General features: G+C 43.0%; 6 protein-coding genes across 6 annotated transcripts; 5 read left to right on the forward strand and 1 right to left on the reverse strand.

Annotated features, from left to right (window-relative positions):
• Positions 1-525: 525 nt before the first annotated feature.
• On the forward strand, positions 526-3,311 carry DI09_84p10 (bloom syndrome protein; the record flags this gene model as incomplete). The annotated part of the gene is made up of 6 exons (XM_013381144.1): positions 526-618; positions 700-900; positions 1,006-1,054; positions 1,230-1,414; positions 1,486-1,764; positions 2,163-3,311. 6 exons carry the CDS (start codon positions 526-528, stop codon positions 3,309-3,311), a joined length of 1,956 nt encoding a protein of 651 aa, XP_013236598.1.
• A 640-nt stretch (positions 3,312-3,951) lies between these two features.
• Positions 3,952-5,158, forward strand: DI09_84p20 (minor histocompatibility antigen H13; the record flags this gene model as incomplete). The annotated part of the gene is made up of 2 exons (XM_013381145.1): positions 3,952-4,810; positions 4,839-5,158. The coding sequence occupies 2 exons, from the start codon at positions 3,952-3,954 to the stop codon at positions 5,156-5,158; spliced, it is 1,179 nt and encodes a 392-aa protein (XP_013236599.1).
• Positions 5,159-5,310: 152 nt separating this feature from the next.
• DI09_84p30 (uncharacterized protein) lies at positions 5,311-6,825 on the forward strand (the record flags this gene model as incomplete). The annotated part of the gene is made up of 1 exon (XM_013381146.1): positions 5,311-6,825. One exon carries the CDS (start codon positions 5,311-5,313, stop codon positions 6,823-6,825), a length of 1,515 nt encoding a protein of 504 aa, XP_013236600.1.
• A 164-nt stretch (positions 6,826-6,989) lies between these two features.
• On the forward strand, positions 6,990-8,285 carry DI09_84p40 (uncharacterized protein; the record flags this gene model as incomplete). Its single annotated transcript, XM_013381147.1, has 1 exon — positions 6,990-8,285. The coding sequence occupies one exon, from the start codon at positions 6,990-6,992 to the stop codon at positions 8,283-8,285; it is 1,296 nt and encodes a 431-aa protein (XP_013236601.1).
• Positions 8,286-8,549: 264 nt separating this feature from the next.
• On the reverse strand, positions 8,550-9,104 carry DI09_84p50 (uncharacterized protein; the record flags this gene model as incomplete). Its single annotated transcript, XM_013381148.1, has 1 exon — positions 8,550-9,104. One exon carries the CDS (start codon positions 9,102-9,104, stop codon positions 8,550-8,552), a length of 555 nt encoding a protein of 184 aa, XP_013236602.1.
• Positions 9,105-9,462: 358 nt separating this feature from the next.
• On the forward strand, positions 9,463-20,456 carry DI09_84p60 (midasin; the record flags this gene model as incomplete). Its single annotated transcript, XM_013381149.1, has 11 exons — positions 9,463-9,540; positions 9,579-9,739; positions 9,766-9,853; positions 9,883-10,139; positions 10,167-10,352; positions 10,380-10,539; positions 10,572-10,696; positions 10,738-10,823; positions 10,855-11,065; positions 11,090-11,190; positions 11,406-20,456. Coding segments are annotated over 11 exons (10,504 nt in total), but the record flags the coding sequence as incomplete, so codon positions are not given.

Here is a 20,456-nt window from a genome sequence, read left to right on the forward strand (position 1 = left end):
CATAGATTTGTGATTGACGAGGCCCATTGTATGAGTCAATGGGGTCACGACTTTCGTCCGGACTATAAAAGCCTAGGCATGTTGAAAAAAAGCTTTCCAAATGTACCGATCATGGCATTGACTGCAACGGCTACCGGAAAAGTGGAAAGTAAGTGGCCAATTTTTCACTTTTACCCAGCCGACGTCATTTGCAACTTAAACATCAGAGGATGTCTCAAATTTACGCAGTCATTTAATCGGGCCAACTTGAGGTATTTGAGCATTTACCGATGCATTTGCCTGTAGCTATTTTGTGTATGCCAAAAAAAATACGGTCGAGCTGGACATTGTGTCATTCATCAAATCCCATTTCAATGGCCAGTCTGGCATAATTTATTGCATCTCAAAAAAGGAATGCGAATCTATGGCCGATCTTCTTTCAGTATGCACTTTTTCTTGACCGTAGACAAAGTATAAGCTTAAAGCTCAATTTTACCACGCCGGCCTCAACAAGATAGACAGGATTCAAGTCCAACGAGACTGGGCATGCTCCAGAATCGACATCATAGTGGCTACGATTGCCTTTGGAATGGGTTTGCTTTTCACCCAAAATTAACGGTAGGCATTGACAAGCCCGATGTAAGGTTTGTCATACACTATTCCATTCCAAAATCGCTTGAAGGGTATTACCAAGTCAGTTGCTGTGGCCTAATTTCTTAGGAAACCGGAAGGGCGGGAAGAGATGGGCTTCAAGCAAGCTGCGTCATGTACTACAGCTACGGGGACAAGTCTAAAATCGACTTTCTCATTGAAAAAGGCGAAGGTCGACTTGAGCAAAAGGATAGGCAACGCGAAAATCTTCGACAAGTTATTCAATATTGCATCAATGGCTATGATTGTCGAAGAAAGCAGCTGCTTGCCGTAACATTATACACACACACACCATCTTTCCCCTAGTATTTTGGCGAAAACTTTAACCCTTCTCTTTGCAACAGGTCTTGTGATGTTTGTATGCAAAACCAAAAGGTCACCCTTGTTGATGTGTCGGATATCGCTCTTGACTTGTATAATTTAGGTACGCCGCCATTGTGTGTATACTGACAACTAGTAAAATCTTCATCTGCGAACATAACCATTAACCAGTCCATTGACATATACCGCGGCTCATCTTCAGCAAAAATGGTTCAAATTCGTGCTAGCTTCAACCCACTATATGGGCGGGGTATTGGTAGCTACAAGTTGACAAATAGGAAAATCAAGAGATCGAATCGACATTGAACGCTGTCTTCAATCCATGGTCGCCAATGGTGTCCTTGCAGAGAAAAGCGAGGTCAACTATTTCGGATTTGCAAACTCATATTTATGCACCGGCCCAAACAGTAATAGCTTTCTTCAGAAGAAAATGACTATTTCAATTCCAAAGGCTGCCGATGCGGTATGTTCATATCGTGTCAGTGTAACTTTTAGGCACCGCCCTTGTCTATAGAAAAAGCGCATACAAAAAAGCTTAAAAATCCAAGACGATCCAAGTATTTTGCCGACATTGATGGGGAGACTGAAGACGCCGAATCAGAACAAGAGGACGAATACATTAGCTCTGCAACGGCTTCAAGAGCAAAAAATGCGAGGCCAAAAAAGACCGTGCCTTCATGCAAAAAACCAGTCCCTGGAACCCGGATTTCCAATGCAAACGAAATGGCCAAACCTAGTCAAAAATCCACCACTTTGGAAAAGAAAAATTTTCAAAGAAAAATATACGAAGCCTTAATCAAGTTGAGGGAGAAGGTAAGTTTTTGCGTACATCCGCTTACTTACAAGATCTGTTTTCGAGACAAAATTCCGCCACGAGTATTTCTGACCAATCAAAACATCAACGATTTGTCGATAAACACGCCTGTGAACCTCACAGGCCTTTCGGAGTTTTCGTTCATGGGTAATCGATGGATTGGCTTAAAATAGATGAACGGCGACTGAACTCGTATGGAATGGACCTAGTATCCTGCATTCAGGATACAATGAAATGCAATCAAATGTAAAGCGGTCGATAATTATTTGTAATTTTGGGGGTCAACTTAATAAATTTTATCTTTGCCGGTCGCGCTGCAATGGAAAACTCTCATTCTGAAGAAATTGCCTCCTTATTTTCGAGCAAAGAATTTTTATATCCAATCTGGTATTTTCAGCTCACAAAAGGGTTCAACATCCTCCTGCATGGTTATGGGTCCAAAAGAGTATTGCTCAAAAAGTTTTGCGAAAGCCCTATTGTCTTGAAAGCATATAGGGTCTTCTACATTGACGGGTGCAACCAATCTCTCACGCTAGATTCAATTCTTCACAAGTTGCATCAGGAGTACATTGCCCATTTTGATGGCTCTTATAAAGCCTTTAAAAGGCTAACTTCTATCCAAGAAAAATGTAAATACATCATATCTACGCTTAGCCAGCTGATGAAACAAAGCAATGACCCTTCTTTTAGCTTTATCGATGAAAGACCGACGCCCATTTTGTTTGCCATATCAAACATTGATGGTTCTGGCTTTACCTCGCCCATTCGAGCAGCGGAATTAAAAAGCTTTCTATATTGTGCACTTGGACAAATTGAGCAGTTTAGGTTTGTTGCAACTACAGACCACATCAACGGCCCGCTTTTGGTAGATCCAACGTACATTTCATGCGCAAGATTGCTGTTTTATGACGTTACCACGTTTCTAAACTACCAGGAGGAAATCAAAAGCTGCGACTTTTCTCTATATAGGGGCAAAAAAATCCTGGATGGGAACCAACAAAGCCATTTAAGTGTGATCACGGTATTGAACAATCTCTCAAGCAATGCCAGAAAGATCTATGCCCTGTTTCTTCATGTTCAATACAAATGGGCCTGCATTAACGATGAAAACATGGCCTTTAAAATTAATTGTAACGCCAACACCACACCGCCATCCAAGACTTGCTCCAAAAGTAGGCCAGCGGTTGATGCGACGCTTTCTTGTAAAATCAATTCGTTTTCGCTGAAAAATCTTGAAAATTCACCCTCTGTAAACCGGCTTGCGTTGAAACTGGTATCATCGTCGCCAGCACCGCTTGCTGCTTCTTCAGCCGGCCAGGTCCCTGATTACTTGCAGTTTCCTGGGATTTCGTTTTCAGTATTTTTCAACTTATCGCTGGAAAACTTTTTGGTCGCCAACGATGTATCTTTCAAAGCGATTATCCACGAGTTTTTGGATCATAACATTCTATGTTGTAAAAAATCGGACGAAGGCGAGGATGTATATCACATTCCATTTAAGATGGGCATTTTGATTTTGATTTCTAAAGACTTGAAAATTAATTAACTTTTTGTAATAAATGAGGAGGGCAAAGACAAATTCCTTTATCGCGTGAAGAAAATTAACATAAAAGAATCGCATTTCTACAGCCTTTTTGGCCCGCTTGATATTTCTGTGACAATGCAGGTGGTGGGACGCAGTGCATGTGACCTTTAACCGTGGGTTCAAAGCCCATCATTAAACCACACCTCTCGACAACATTCAGGGAAATTCAATCTTCAAATGCACAGTGGGAGACTTTTATCGATCCCCAAAATCGTAGACATTATGGACAAAGGCCGATTTGGGCCGCTAACGCAATCAGAACAGGCTTTCCGGCCTCCAACCCCAAGCGGCACATAAAGAAGCCGAGACATTCCAAACTATTTCCATCGATGCGATTGGCTGTGGTTTAATTGATGCTAGGGCTAGGTGTCCGCTATGCTGCACCCTGACCCCCACGACGTATCTAAACTATAAACTTTGATGGTCAAATAGGAAATCCTTAATTTGATAATGCTGTTTTTAAACCCAGCACCATTAATTTTTGTAAACGTTGGTCAGCACATTAATATCTACGTAGGCACACTGATCTTTAAATTTGAAAAGCAAACTGATGTGGTTATTTACATTGTTTTGAAAAATTATATTTTGGTTTCCCTCAGTAATGGATCCTCTTATCGTTTCCTATACCGCCATCATAACGATGGCCGTACTTCCAATAGTCATCGGATCTTATAGATCAATTCCTAGTTCCAAAAAGAAGAAGGAAACAGAGATCATGTCTTCGAGGGATGCATGGCTTGCGCCTTTGGTCGGATCTGCGGTTTTGGTTTTGCTCTATGTGCTTGTTAAATACGTCTCAAAGGAAATGATCAATATATTCATTACTGGATATGTCACTTTTTTTGGAAGTGTATGCATTGTTCAATTGATCACCCCTGAACTACGCTCTCTTATTCAGCGATTGCTAAACATCAAGCCCGAAGAGCCCGCTGACAGCCCCCAAGAGCCCATCAGCTCGAATTTTAGCACGGCTGAAAGTGCATCTAATGCTGAGAACAGTAGAGCCGCCTCTTCAGAAGATCAAAGTAAAGCTACCCCCCCTGCCTCATCTCCTCACTGTGACACCATTTCGGTTTTGTGCCCAATTTCACTCAAATTGAAAATCCGCAAGAAAGTGTTTTTTTCCCTGTCTTTTGATATTCTCGATATTTTATCTGTAATTCTAGTGTCCGCATTTGCTGCATATTATGTCATCTATAAAAACTGGATTGCATCCAATGTCTATGGCGAGGCTATTTGCTTTGGCGCCATTTCATTGATCCATTTGGATTCTTTCATCACCGGTTCTGTGCTTCTTTCGGGATTATTTCTTTATGATATTTTTTGGGTTTTCGGAACCGATGTAATGGTTACCGTTGCGCAGTCTTTTGATGCCCCTTTACTTCTTCGCTTTCCTCGCAATATTTTCGCCTCCTCAAGTCAATGGACTATGTTGGGACTTGGTGATATCGTCGTTCCTGGTACCATTTGACCTTGAATTTATTTTAGGAATCTTCATTTCCCTTTGCCTGCGTTACGATCACGAAAAGGCTGGAAAACCAGAGTCCCATGATTTTGCGAAACCATACTTTAACACTTGCCTTGTAGCCTACGTTTTGGGATTGATTACAACAATCGTTGTTATGCATACTTTCAAAGCAGCCCAGCCAGCTCTATTGTATTTGTCTCCTGCCTGTGTTTTATCAGTTATTTTTGTCGCTATTTTCAAGGGCGACCTGAAAAATATCATCAGCTACACCTCTGGTCCCAACGAGGAGAAGAAAGCCAAGCTCGTGGAAGAGCAGCCCCCAGCCCCCAATAACTCTTGATAAATGAGTTAAATTTTAATTTGCACCAAAACACCAATTCCACACGCCATAACTAATTTTAATCCCCGAGTCTGATTGGACGATTTGGAATTTGATATTTGGTTCGTCAAATGATAACTTTGTAACCAGAAAAAGTAGATTCTTTTTCCACTATGTATCTAGTTGGTACTTTTGCTTTGTCTATAACGCTCATAACGGCAGTCCACGGTGCTGCTGAATTCAATAGGCAAGCAATCAAACTTTTATGCCCACCAAGTTATGAAAAGCTAACAAAACTTGTTGTTAACGAAGACAGCCCTTTCAGAACGATATGTGCAGATCAGATCGACCTGCTGCTAAACACAGGGGTTATCACTCGAACCGATACGCAAGAGTTTAAAAGTAAAGATGCGAAGGATGTATACGAAGGAATATTAGCTACTACTTCATTTCCTGGCGGCCTGGAAAAATACAAAAAAATCACATTTGCTCCGTCAATTCGGGACGGAAATAGTTTATTTAAAAAACATTCAATTGTGCAGAAAATTGAGGCTGATAAGGATCGAAAGATGTTGGTATCCAAGCTTCTTGATTTCCTTTTTCTTGAAAAGAGTCTTATCTTTTTGCGTGTCGGGATCGAACTTAATCAAAAGAAACAAGAATCTGCTCAAAAACCACCAGATTCTGCTTCCACTTATCATAAATACGTTGATTATGTTCTTAGCAGAAAACGGAGCTTAGTCAAGAAAATCGAACCCATCGATGATGCCACCAATGATGATGATAGTGATGACGATTTGGCTTTTTATGATGCAAAAGAAACCCTAGCTGAAAGTGACGACTATTACCTGCTTGAACCAAAGGAATCAGATTTTGCCTTTTTTTCTGCTTATGCCAAACTGGGAGAAAAGTTCAAATTGAGGCCAATGCAAGTTTCTGACAAATTACTTTCCCAACATTTTGATCCAATCGCCTTTGAAGAAAAGTTTTGGGAAAATTTCAATATCACGTTGTTAGCAACAAAATTTTCTGATCGCTTGAAAAATCTCAAGGATGAAAATGGGTCAAAGGATACAAAGTTAAAAGACAAGCTAAAGCGCTCGCTCTTTTTATTTCTATATGAACCAGAACAAATTGATGGACTAATCAGTTTCGAAAAGACTGATAAAGATAAGCTGCGTGATACTATAATTTTGGCATGGTACAAGCTGGGATTTGCCACACTTGGCCCTTCGGCTGGGGTTTTTGATAGCTTGCTTAAGGCAGCAAAAGAAGTAAAAGAAAAATTCTTCCCAAAGGTATTCACCCCAGCAGTTAATCAAGCGGTTAAAACAGTAAACAATGCTTATGAATCAACAATGGAAAAGACCGGAAACGTTATTGAAGCCGGTGCCAAATTTTACCCTAAATCGATTACAGAAAAAGCTAAAGGCGCATCCGAACAATTGATTGTTAGAATACTTAAAATTTTCTTGAAGCAATTCGAGTCTTACATCGTGCCTTTATTGATATTTTTAAACATTTATCTCTACATCTTCTTTCCAACGTTTTGGAGCCTTTTAATCGTTGTAATTTTACCTACATATCTCTGTGTGCGCCTGTATCGCTCTATAACGGCCTCTAAAGAATGGAAAAGTGCGAAAAAGTTTTTCAACTACCTTTTTTCAGGCTTCATCCATGTTTTTTAAAGATATTTGGCATATCCACTAACAATCATATGAATTGGCGAATTGGAAACGGCAACCAAATTTAAATCGCTCAATAACAGAATACGACAAGCTATTTAATAAATCTGTAAAATTTGAGTTCTTTTATCGCGGTTGCCACATAAATTTTACTCTTTAATTTAATAATGTCCAAAAAGGCCGGGATTTCTTCTCTTCTTTCGGCTTCAGATCTTAATGATTACATTTTACCATCTCAGGCATGCATACTTCCGCCGATCGAAGGCTCACAGGACACAAACAATGCTGTAGAGGTCGGGGTGTACCAAAAGAGAACATCCACTCCAGAAACAACGGAAAAAGTTTCGATTTCATTAAAAGACTGCCTTGCTTGTTCTGGATGTGTTACATCCACAGAGTTGGCTTTAATTGGGCAGCAGACAAGCCTCGATTTTTTACAGGCCTTAAAAAGCAAGGCCGTTGCGGTCTCCATATCTCCTCAGTCTATTGCCTCGCTCGCCGTAAAATATTCCACCTCATGGGAAAGAATGGCTTCTCGGCTTTGCCTTTTCTTGAAGTCTATTTTAAAAGTTTCTCGAGTTTTTGATCAAAGAGTAGCTGCGAAAATTGCGCTTTCCTTAAGCCTAGCAGAATTTATCTCGTATCCTCGCTCGGAAAACCCAGTTGTTGTTTCTCAATGCCCAGCCGTGGTTTCTTATATTGAAAAAAGCCATCCAAAAATTGTTAGCCTCCTATCGAGGATAAAAACATGCCAGCAAATTCTTGGAGAAATTTTAAAAGACGTCGAAGATATTTTTCACGTATCAATTGCGCCCTGTTATGATAAGAAACTTGAATCTTTCAGGGATGGGGAAACTATCGGTTGTGTTATTACCACAGTTGAGCTGGAGAATATATGCAACGACTATTCATTTGACCTTTCATCATCATCAATAGATGGCGCCTGGTTTGATGATCTCCCTCGCAGCGATTTCATCTGTCGTGCATTGGTGATTGGGGAGGCAGAGGGATTTAATGATCAATGGGGAACGGGTGGATTTCTTGCCGCTATTCTGTCCTATTTTTCAGCCAGAGGATATTTAGTGGAAAAAAAGGAATTTTCTAAAGATTTTGTCGAATGGCATGTACAAGATGTGGGAAAGTCATCTCCAGCCATGTTGATGGCTACTTGCTTTGGATTTAAAAATATCCAAAACACGATTCGAAAAATCAAAGGTTCTTCCTCAAAATATTCGTACGTTGAAATGATGGCATGTCCATCTGCCTGTCTCAACGGAGGTGGACAGATACCGGCATTAAATCTTTCTGAGATTTCCAAAAAGTACAGTGAATCCATTCCAGATTTATTTTTCTCGAGCATCACTCCATGGGCCAATATCGGCCAGCCGCTTCCTTTTCAGGCTACATTCAAGCCTGTGGAGGCCATTTCAAGCCGTCCTGTGTGGGCCCAGGTTCAATGGTAGTTCTGTGGATGTTAAAATATCTCCCCTTCGGGTTGGATCCGATTCAAAGTCACTTGGTGCATGCCATGCCATGCCATGCCATGTTACCAGCTAAAACAGGCCAGTGTGTATGGGTGTGTTTAAATCCATCATATCTAGAGTTCCATGCAAATAATCGGTTAATGGCAGCCCTTAAACTGCATCATATATGCTGACTAATAAAGCGCTTCTAATGTATCATGGGGAAGTACTTTTTCCTTAGCCCTTTTGCATAAATATATGAATTTATTGGTAAATAAACTGCGATATTCTTTCATTGAGCTTGGAGATAACTTTTGATAGCTCCATGTCGCTTCCAAAGAAGTCTAGAAATTTACCATCCGGTCCAACAAGGTAAAAGAACACAGAATGGTCGACAAGATAATCTTCCTTGGTTTCGTCGGTTAGCGGATTAACACTAAAATATACACGATATTGCTTTGCGAATTTCAGCAGCTGTTCTTTAGTGCCCGTAAGCCCCATCATCTTTGGGTGGAAATCTTTCAAATATTCAGAAATGGCTTCTGGCGTATCTCGTTTCGGGTCCACAGAAACGAAAACCGGGTTAATGAGGTCACGAGTGCTTGGATGTTTATCCATCTCATTGACGATTGCTGTCAATTTATCCAATTCTTCGGGACAAATGTCGGGACAATGGGTAAACCCAAAATAAAGTAGAGAAAATCTGTCTTGAAAAATCGACTCGTTAACGATTTGCCCGGATTTATCAATCAGAGTAAACGGCTGGCCGCCAATCCGAGCATTTCCAATGGACCCAGTGGCACTGTTAATTAATTCCATTTCTAGACACAGCGAAAGAAGCGATACTTACTTTTGGATTCCAGCTTCTTCTTCTCTTCAACAAAATATACCAGCAAGCAAGCAGCTGTAAGGCTTGTAACTGCAAAGGGCCAAAAAAAGTTTGTCGACCTTCTACGAATCGAAGCCGAACCTTGTGTGAAGTTCGGTGCATCTGAGTACGATGCAAAGGAGTTCTTTTTGAAAAGGAAGCGAGGAAACCCCAAACTTGACTTGAAAAATTGCTGCATGTGAAGAAATTTAAAAAAATTCAAAGCCATGGACTCGACTATCCGTATTATCATAGGTAAGCGTTACCATTGACATTGTGATCGCAGCAACCGATAATCATTTGGGATACATGGAGAAGGATCCAATACGGGGGGAGGATTCCTTTTTGGCATTTCAGGAAATTCTTGAAACCGCAAAGGCCAGAAACGTATTGACACGATGAATCAAACCGATTTTTATTATTAGGTCGATATGATCCTCCTTGGCGGAGATCTTTTCCATGAAAACAAGCCCTCAAGAAAAGCCATCTATCAAACCATAGAGCTATTGAGGCAATATACCTTTGGTGACGGCGAGTCTTATTTGGAGTTTTTATCAGACCCTTCCATCAATTTTCCCCATACAAAGTATGCCATTGTGTCTTGTTCAGTAGGTTTCCGAATGCTAACTACCTCGATGAAAATTTGAATGTCTCCATACCTGTTTTTATCATCCATGGAAATCACGATGATCCCTCAGGGGTATTCAACATCAACTAAAACCACCTTAGGACTCCAATTTATCGGCTGTCGATATCCTGTCTGTCGGAGGGCTCGTTAATTACTTTGGAAAAGTCAAAGATGTCGATGACATTGTTGCCTCCCCGGTTCTTTTGGCCAAGGGAAATACACGACTAGCTCTATATGGCATTGGATCGATTCGAGACGAAAGGCTTTACAGATCTTTTCAAAGAAATAAAGTCAAGTTCTTGCGTCCATTGGAAGATGAAGAGTCCTGGTTTAGTTTACTGACTTTCCACCAAAATAGGTAAAATGCTGGCTTAAATGGGTGTAGGTCTGCGCATGGGCCAACAAACTACATCCCGGAGGCGTTTCTCGATCCTATGTTTGACTTTATCCTCTGGGGACATGAACATGAATGTCTAATTGATCCACAACTTAATCCCCAAAAGGAATTTTACGTTTGCCAACCGGGATCTTCTGTTGCAACCAGTTTATGCGAGGGCGAGTCTAAGGAAAAGTAGGTCTCATGCTACTTTTATTGAAGGTTTTTTGGCCTGCTTTCAATTACGGGGAAAAGCTTTGAGCTAGAAAAGATCAAGTTGAAAAACATTCGTCCATTTGTGATGAAAGAAATCTCTCTTTCCTCGATTTCAAATCTTCCTCTTATGGATATTAAGAAAATTAACAAAACTCTTGTGGACCAGGTAATTTTCTGGCGTATTGTATTATTTTCAAGGTCAATCTTCTGATAGCACAAGCTACTTTGGCAAAAAGTATCGAGGAAACACCAGAAAGACTGAGGTTGCCGCTGATCAGGCTAAAGGTTGCAATGATCATCCATCAAATCTTAACTTTGGTTAGGTTGACTATTCCGGAGGGTTTACCACCATTAACCCACAAAGATTTGGCCAGCAGTTTGTGGATGTCATTGCAAATCCCAAGGATCTTGTAACATTTTTTCGCAAAAGGGCAGCTGCCTCGGCATATAGTACTGTTTTTGTGAATGTAATTTTTAAAAGGAAAAAGACGATCTACCATCGAATTTGAGGAGGACGCCCAATCTGAGGCACATTCAAGTGAATGTCTTGTAAATCAGCAAGAATTGGCCAACGTTGAGTCTCTTCTCATGGAGGCTCTTCAGGGTCATTCGCTGCAAATTTTGCCGGAGCTTGAAATGGCATCAGCGCTAAAGTCTTTTGTCGACAAAGACGAAAAAGACGCCATTGAAAAGTAGGGTATCATCAATTTTTCTAGCACTGTTTTTAAAGCCCTCGAGAAAATAGCAAGCACCATTGTAGATTCGGTAACTTCTCTGGATACAGAGAGCGTTCGAGTGGAGGTTTTTTGTAACATCCGTATTTACGACTAGATCACTAAAAGACGCATTTCCAGTGTAGTATCCGCGACAGAGATGTCTACAAATTGATCCGCTAAATTAAGGTAATCAATCGGGATTGACTAGAGGAATGCACCCCATAAATCCTAACCATAACCCTAATAAATTTTAACTTTATTTGGGAGCCGTGTTGCCGGTAAAGGCCCGATGTAAAATTTAAATTTATTTTTCAAGTAATGCTCCCTTCATATCCCAAAGTCCACTCCAGTGAACGGGATGTAGAAGCCTCGATCACAATCAGGGAAAGCATACAGATTCAGGTTCCAGTCATAGTTCAAGGCCCTATTGGGTGCGGAAAAACGCATCTTATTCAGAGGCTAGCGACTGAATATGATGCTACATTGACTGTGCTTGGAGTTTCTGGCGATGCTGGAGACCTCAAGCTGCTTTTGGGGACATTTATAACAGGCCCAAATAACTCTTTTATTTGGAAAAGAGGTCTTCTTACACTTGCAGTGGAGGAAGGACATTGGGTCCTGTTTAAGGATATTTCTCATCAGTCATCAACAGAAATCATTGCTATGCTTGCCACGCTATTACAAGAGAGAATTCTTGTTATTCCAAGTAGGTCAGAGCGGATTGTAGCGCATTCTTCGTTTCGGCTGTTCATTACCCAAACAGATGGCCACATCCTGTATCCGGGACTAAATTGCCTCGTTTCTTTGCCGCCGCGAACAGCATCTGAGACAATTTCCATCATGTCGTACATGCTGCTATCAATTCCGAATAGCACTAACTTGACCTCTGGGCAATGCAAGCAAATATCAGAGTTTGTTTACACGGCAGCTTCCCTAAACAAGGAACGCGTCTCTTCTATGTCCGATTTAGTGAAAGCCATTAACCGTCTTCTGCCTCATTTGGTGGCAGGAAATGGAAATGAGGAGCATGGCCTTTCGCTTGATCTCCGCCAAAAAATACTTGAAATTTCTATCGATCTATTCGCCCTATCCGTTACAAATTACGATGAAAGATATTCCCTTCAAATGGCCATTGCAAGGATTTTGGGACTCTCCCAGGAATGTGATCTCAAGGTGATTCTCGAGTCTGAGTTAGGTAGCAATCGCGACAGTTATTCACTCAAAGGCCTGGAAAATCATCAAAGCACACAAGGTAACATTGCAATGATGAAGCAGACAAAAATGCTGTTGAATGCGCTATATAGAGGGGTATCAAGCAATGAGCCGATGCTCTTGGTTGGCCCCACCGGGACCGGGAAGACAACAATTGTTCAATATCTTTCAGAGTTGGAGAAACCTCCGGGTGGCCTCTTTGTGGTCAATTTACATGCGCAGACGGAACACTCTGATCTCTTTGGATCTTGGTCTCAACAATCATCAACCACCGAAATCATGAAGCGAGCCATGGATGAATTTGGGTTCCTTTTTGAGGCATCGGGACACAAACGGGAGGCCAACGGTACCCTGTTCTCCAAACTTATAAGATGGGCCTCTTGCTGTCATACAGATCCCAAATCCATATCATCTTTTTGGACTCAAATTGCAACGATCAGTAAATTGATCCTCTCTAAAATGGGGCACGAAACTTCACACGAGAAAATATCGCCAATTTCGGCGGAAGTTTGTGATCGGTGGAATGAATTGATAGCCATGGCGCTCCGCTTTTCAGGGTCACCCTGCTCTGCAACCTTTGTGTTTGCAGAGGGCGTGATCTTGAAGGCGCTTCAAACGGGAGCATGGCTTTTGCTAGACGAAATCAATCTTGCCCCACCTTCGCTGCTTCTTCTTCTCGAATCTTTGGTGGCTGGTCATCCCGTTAGAGTATTTGAGCGCGGTGACGAACGGCCTGTCTTCCGCCATCCATCATTTCGACTTTTTGCTTGCATGAACGGCGTGCTTTCAGAGTCAACAAGGCGCGCCTTGCCAGAATCTCTTCGTGCGAAATTTACGGAAATTACCATCGATCCGATTGAAAGATTCCCTGAAGACGTAAGGCTGCTTGTTGACTCTCGACTTAAAGCATCGATGCCAACTTCTTTTGTGCCTTTTCCGGGCTTTGAACTTGGCCCGTTTTTCGTTTCCGTTTATTATCGCATTAGGAAAGGACTGGCAGACCGTGAGCTATGCGGGCCGGAAGAGCCTTCTTGGACCATTCGTTCCCTTTGTCGATTGGTAGATGCTTGGCAACAATTCATGTCACCTCCGCAATCGGGGTCAGTGCTTTGGGCATTGAAGCAGGCCATCATGGTTGTTGTCGGAGGGCAATTGGATTCTTCTTCTGTCAAATTTCTTCTTTGCACGATAATTTCCCAGCTTATCGATCCGCAGATTACTTTTTTGCTTTCTCAATCAGCAGTTTCCACACGCAAGTCTTGCCATGTCGAATCTGGATCGATGGTGTCGATAACCGGAACCGATGATGGTGAATATTGCCTTTTTCTCCCAAAAGGCCCTCTTGAAGTCGAGAAGCTTGATGCGTGTACCGGCCGCTTTATAGAGACGCAGGTGGCACATAAGTGCATGCTGGCCATTGCAAGAGTATTTGCTGCAAGTATAAAGAGACCTTGGGCTCTTATGCTTGTGGGTCCAACTTCTGCTGGGAAAACAACTGCAGTTGCCGAGCTTGCTCGCAGGACGGGTCATCGTCTTATCCGGATCAATAACCACGAGCACACAGACGTCAGCGAGTACCTTGGCGCTTGGGGATTTTCTCATGTAGATGATGAGGCCAAGATGACTCCTATGATCTCAGAGTGTACTGATGGCTTTCATTCTTCTGATCTCGGCCAGTTGTCCTCTTCTCAAGCATCTTCTTCTGGTTCTTGTGTGCCTAAAACGGAAAGCTCCTCAGCCTCAAATCCAATTCATATTCGATTCGCTTATGGGGCGCTGGTCCGGGCCATGCTTACTGGCTCGTGGCTTCTTTTGGATGAGCTAAACTTGGCACCTACAGAGGTACTTGAATCCCTCAATCGCCTTTTAGATGACAACAGAGAACTTTACATTCCAGAAACTGGGGAAACCATTCGACCACATCCTTCATTTAGACTCTTTGCCACCCTCAATCCCCATGGAAGGGGATATGGAGGTCGACATGTTCTCTCCGAAGCATTTAAATCCAGATGGATCATCCTTCAGGTGGAGGAGGACCCAGCAGTGGATGATATCATCCGCGGTCGCTCTGGGGGTTCTCAATCTTCTTGGTTAGCACCAGCCATCTCTGCAAAAATGGCATCTGTGTTCATGGAGATAAGAAAAAGAAGAAGAGCCGGATCCATTCTTGATAGCAACTCACTTATCACCCTTCGAGATATGTTTCGGTGGGCATTTCGCATCAAACAATTATCTGATGCTGATGCCTCTCGCGGTGCATGGCTTCTCGCTGCCCAGGCTGGATGGTCGTTGTTAGGGGAGCGTCTTAGGACAGAGGTGGAGCGTCGTGCGTTGCAAGATCTTCTTATCGAGAATTTCCCAATGGCATCATCATCACCCTCACCAGTGGATAGCCGTGATTGGCTTTTTTCTGATTATGGACGGTGGCCAGGTGTACCAGCCTTGGGGTCCTTTTCCCGTGGAATCGTATGGACAGGACATTTTCAGCGCGTTGGGGCTCTTGCCATCGCGGCAATAAGAAACAGAGAACCTCTTTTGCTAGTTGGAGAAACCGGCACCGGGAAAACATCTATTGTTCAATGGCTAGCGGAGTCGCAAAACCTTCCTCTTCACACGGTTGCGTGCCATCAATACACGGATGTTGGAGATTTCTTGGGCATGCAACGGCCTTGTGCATCAATCGACTCCGATAGCAATGGCAAGCGACATCGTGGTGGCATGCCATCGCCCTCTTCATGGGTATGGGTCGACGGGCCTTTGGTTACAGCAATGAGAGAAGGACACATTTTGCTGGTAGATGAAATCTCTCTTGCTGAGGATTCGGTTCTTGAGCGCTTAAATAGCGTGCTTGAGAGCGATAACCGCATGTTAACGGTGGTGGAAAACTTTGGAGGAAGTTCCACCGAGCCTATGGTTATTCAAGCACATCCAAATTTTGCTCTTATTGCAACCATGAATCCTTCCGGCGATTTTGGAAAGCGTGAACTGTCTCCAGCTCTTCGCAATCGGTTCACGGAGGTCTGGGTGCCTTCTCCAGCTTCTAGTATAGAGGTTCTTTTGCTGCTGCATGGGATTTGTTCGGAAGATGTAGCTGAGAAAAGCATACCAGAGTTCCTTTCCAGTGAGCTTTGTAACGTAAAAGAAATTCCAAAATGCATCTTGGCCTTTTGCTCCTGGTTTCTTTCATCCCTCAACCGCAGTAATGGCCAATTTCTTGATCTCAGCACAGACGAGGCGCTTATTGCTTCTTTTTCTGGGTTTGTAACCCCAGCTGTGACGTTATCTATCCGCGACTTGAAAACTTGGATCGAATTCATCAAAATAAATGCACGCGGGCTATGTCCATCTAAGTGGTCATCCGCATCAGAATCACTGGTCTCTTGTAAACTGTCCGTTGGGGAGGCGTATTGCCAAGGGGCCGAGATGATATTCCTCGATGGGCTTTCCATGTTAGCAAATAGTGGGGGAGTGCTTCCTTTCGCAATTTCACCGGAAAACATTTCTTCGTTCAGAAAAACTGCACGCACACTTCTTGCGAGACACGGAGCTTTGCTTTCGCCCATGGAAGAAATCCCTCACAGACAAAAAATATTTTCTACGCGTGAGGATCATTCAGCGTGGGGGATCGCTCCATTTTATGTTGCAATACGCTCGAAAAAAACGCACATTGCCATTGAATCGCATCCAGATGTTGGTGCATTTTCATTATCCGCACCAACTGTGATCGAAAATGCGTACCGTGTATTTCGAGCAATGCAAATATCTCATCGGCCGATTCTTCTGGAAGGAGATCCTGGTGTTGGAAAGACCAGTCTCATCTCGGCCATCGCAAAGAGAACCGGAAACGAATCTCTGGTTAGGATCAACCTGTCAGAACAGACTGATCTTTCTGATCTATTTGGTGTTGATATGCCATCAGGGTCTCTTTTTTCATGGAGGGATGGCCCATTATTGGCTGGCATCAAGGCGGGTCATTGGATTTTGCTTGATGAGATAAATCTGGCCTCGCAACAGGTGCTTGAGGGCCTCAATTCTATATTAGACCACCGGGGAACTATTTATGTCGCCGAACTTAATCGGTCTTGGAAAATCGATTCCACATCCGTCCGTATCTTTGCGACGCAAAATTCAAGACGAGAAGGTGGAGGACGCAAAGGGCTCCCACAATCGTTTCTCAACCGGTTTACCAGGGTATATTTGGAGCCTTTGAGTGAAGCCGACCTTGTTGCTATTGTGAAAGGAGAAAAGGACCAGAGCTTGCCTGTTATCACCAATGCTGTTAAAACGGCCATGCGTCTCAATGCGACCTTTTCTCCTCAATTTGACTTTAACCTTCGTGATGTGTCCAGACTGTTGTCGTTAAATCCTACCAACCAGTTCACATTGCGGCGAGCAGAAGAATTGGTTTTTGGAGCAAGATTTGACGACATGCCCGGTCTTGATTGTGGTGATGCTTTCGATGCAACTGAAAGCAATAATTACCGGCTGTTTCTTTCTGTGAGAAATGAATTGCGGTTGCCACTTGTCGCTCGCTGGTTGCTACAAAATCGTGTAGGAGATGCAATTGAAATTGCGCTCCATAAAAAATGGCTTGTCCTTTTAAGGTCACCAGATGCTTCTGCCTTCCCTATGTCTCTTTCGGAAATCATTCACCATTTTGCCGACACGAAAGGCGCGGTTCTTCATTCAATTCCATTAACTGCACTCTCTGAAACCAGTGATTTTCTGGGTGGGTTTGAACAGCAACCCGATCAAGAACTTGGGGCCGGGTTCCATTGGAAAAATGGGGTTCTCCTGGATGCTCTTGAAAAGGGACATTGGATATTTTTTGAAAATGCCTCTGCATGCCCCTCTTCTGTTTTGGATCGGCTGAATGGGCTTTTTGAGCCGAATGGGTCTCTTTTTGTGCACGAAAAGAGCGGATTTGGCGATCCCATGATCCCCCATCCCAACTTCCGTGCATTTATGGGGGTATCTTCTTGCGGCTCCGGGTCCATTTCTAGGCCCATGAGAAATAGGGCATTGGAAATTTGTGTTGGAAATCTGCCTCCCCCATCAATTCTGGACACTATGCGATTCCTTTGGATGCGTGTAAGACACAAGTTTGGATCGGATTTGGAATTTTATGGATTTGCAAAATGGCTGCATGCACATGCGATGACTGTGTACGCAAACGATGATTCTCGGAGTGAATATTTTAAAAGGCTACTATTGCAATTGCGCAAATCAAAATGTACAGACAAATATGCTGTGGAGGAAATTCCTTGCTCATCGCTTATAATTATGCAGTCGCTATCGATGCCTGCATGCTTGGAAAATGGCGGAGTTTGCTTATTTCTGCAAAAATTTATCAAGTGCATTTTTGATGATAACGCCATGGTTCGCCCGATCCTATTTGAGTTCCACCTTGCTATTGAGGCTCTCACCGTGCTTTATGCGAGTGGAAACAACTTCCCGTCAGAGCGGGACATTTTTTCGCAAAAATTGTCTCTTTTATCCTTCAAAGGTAGCGGTTCGCGCGAGAAACAAGATCTGTCTGCAATGGCGTGTAGAATGATGCTTTTCGAGAAATTCAAGGCATTCCACATCCCGCCTTGTTTGGGAAGGTTTTTCAACCTTGTTATACATGAAGGGGAATGCTCCGATTCGATGGCATATTTCTCTCTTTGGCGCAAATGGTTTTCCAATCCTGCTTTTCTGGCTCGAAAAAATGGGTTGTTGTGGAATTCTCCTCTTGCTTCTCCAGAGCATGTTTTCCCCCAAAATAGGTATTCCGAAAGGCGGCTGATGCTATCTTCGTCTGCTTTGCTTGCAATTTACTCTGCACATGAAAAGCCCGAACATTTCTGTTGCGGTGGCAATGCCGAGTCTAGCGAGACGATGGAATGCGAACCGAACCACATTTTTGGATGTCTGAACAGGTTTTATGGAACCGTTGCTTTGTATGCGGTTGCTTACAAAAATGTCGAAGTTCTTGATTTGATCCTCACAATTGAATCTCTCCCAAGGCCAGTTTTGTATGACTTACAGTACTATCTTTGGTCTTTGGTGCCATCAAGCCCTCTATATGCGATTTTTCAAAAGTCACAGATTCCATTTATGCTTGCCTGCATTTTGAAGCTTTTGAAGCTACTTTGCGGAGACATATCGATGTCCATTTTAGAGGCTGCATTTGACGTCTATTCTCTATCCAGCGGCGCAAACACCTTTGTTGAGATGTCTGGTCTATCCCGAACGTTTACAGCATTGGGGCAATTTAATGACTTTTTTGCTTCGGCTCAGTTTGCATGCTTTTTAAAGCAAATCGACAACGGCGAAGCTCCTGAGCTCATCTGTGACGTTTTATCTATTGACGGAAAAAGCACAAATGTGGACATGCTCCGCGGCATTCTGCACATGCTATCGGAGCTTTGTGCTCCCGTAGTGGATCCCATATTGTTCCCAGTCCTTTCTCCTATATTTGCCGCCCAAGCGCATTTAAACATCGAGGTTGACATGCTTGTTCTGCAGACTTTTCAACTGGTTTGTGGATCTCTCAATCATCCAGAGGCTTTCGATGAACAAGTCAAAAAAGTCCTTTTCATTTCTACTGGCCTCTCTGACTCCATCGATGCAGCGCTGGGAGAGTCGGTTCCCTCCGTCTTTGATGTATCGGTACCTTACTTTTGCGGTATAATATCGCAATTCACCATTTTTAAGAACGAACTGCTCTCAAAATTGCCATCTCATATTGACGATAGCTCATTTGCTGCAATTGATTTGTCAAACTTGCATCATTTCCTTCTTTCGCTTTTGAGCCAAATTGAGCAAGTCGATATTCCATTTGATATTGTCGGATCTCTCTTGCTTCCATTGATACTTTTATCTTTGCTGAAGATAATCAAGCCCAACAGGTTTTCTAAATGCAGCAGCATCTCTGCTATCGGCCCTCTATGCTCCTTTGGCGGCTCATTTTCGTCACCCCTTCTTGGCAAGGCTTACATGGATTGGGCGATGTCCTATTCCGGTGCCTCACGATCAAATCTCAACATCCTATACTCGTTTTTATACGCACACAATCCCTGTAGCGAGATTATCAACATGAAGATTGCCGATGTTTATCTTCCCAAGGATGTGTTTGTGTTGACACAAACGAAAATGCCGCCCTTCATTTTGACGCCCAACACAATTTATGACATGCTGTTCCGTATTTCGAGCGCCATGGTGTCCTTAAATGATGAGCTGAGAAACAAAATCGCAACATCAAACATTTCCGATTTCATCGTCTCGGATTTTACGGCATCGATCTCATCGCTATTGCTTCTCAATATCGACTTTTGCATCGTAAAAACAACATCCTGGAATGCGTTGTACGAGTGTATCACCACGGTGTCTTCCAAAATCATGACGTGCATCGAGACGGGCTACGAGGTTGCAAGATTGAACGATAAAACCGGGTTTTCTTCATGGCTTGTTACGCAATTGGATGCACTTTCGCGGCTTTTGATCGAATTTCGGAAGCAAGAAATTGCTCTCATCTGCTCCATGCTTTTACAAGAAGACACCTTGTATTTCTCCGACTCGTTGGCCTCTTTTTCGCTCGATCAATTTGTCACTTTGTTCCGCGAGTCTCTGAGATCAGATATCGACTTTGAAAGCCTATTTAAACTGCTGGATGCTTTTGTATTGAACACTTCTATTGTTGAGGCTAGGCTGCGAATAGAGCTTCTGTTTGCATTGTTCCACTTTCACGAGCGCAATGGTGCCGGTCGTAGCAACACCGCGCTACTGAATGTTCTCTGGCATGGTGGCTCGTATTTTAACGCATTTTATGTTCGAAAAATAGCCTCTCATATTTCAAAAGAGAGCGCTGTGCTGCTGAGCGAGATTCGGGAAAAAGCCACGCTGATTTCGTGCTCTTATTTGAACGAAATGATAGTAAGGCAGTGTTCTGACAAAATTCATCATCTCACGTCAAGGTCGCTGAAAGCGCTCAATGAAATGCTGACCACACCCACGGTTTCCTTTATTTCTTCATGTAAAGCTTGTGTGGTGCAAGTTGGCTGGAAATTTGATCTTGCATGTAACATTTTGCCAGCAGACGAATCCATCAAGGTTCTTGCAAAGGCTTCTCGACTTTTCTCTGCTGAAATGGAAAGGTTATGGCGGGGGGTGG

The sequence above is a fragment of the Mitosporidium daphniae genome, assembly GCF_000760515.2.
Source record: "Mitosporidium daphniae strain UGP3 chromosome Unknown contig-84, whole genome shotgun sequence".
Taxonomy (NCBI): domain Eukaryota; kingdom Fungi; phylum Microsporidia; genus Mitosporidium; species Mitosporidium daphniae.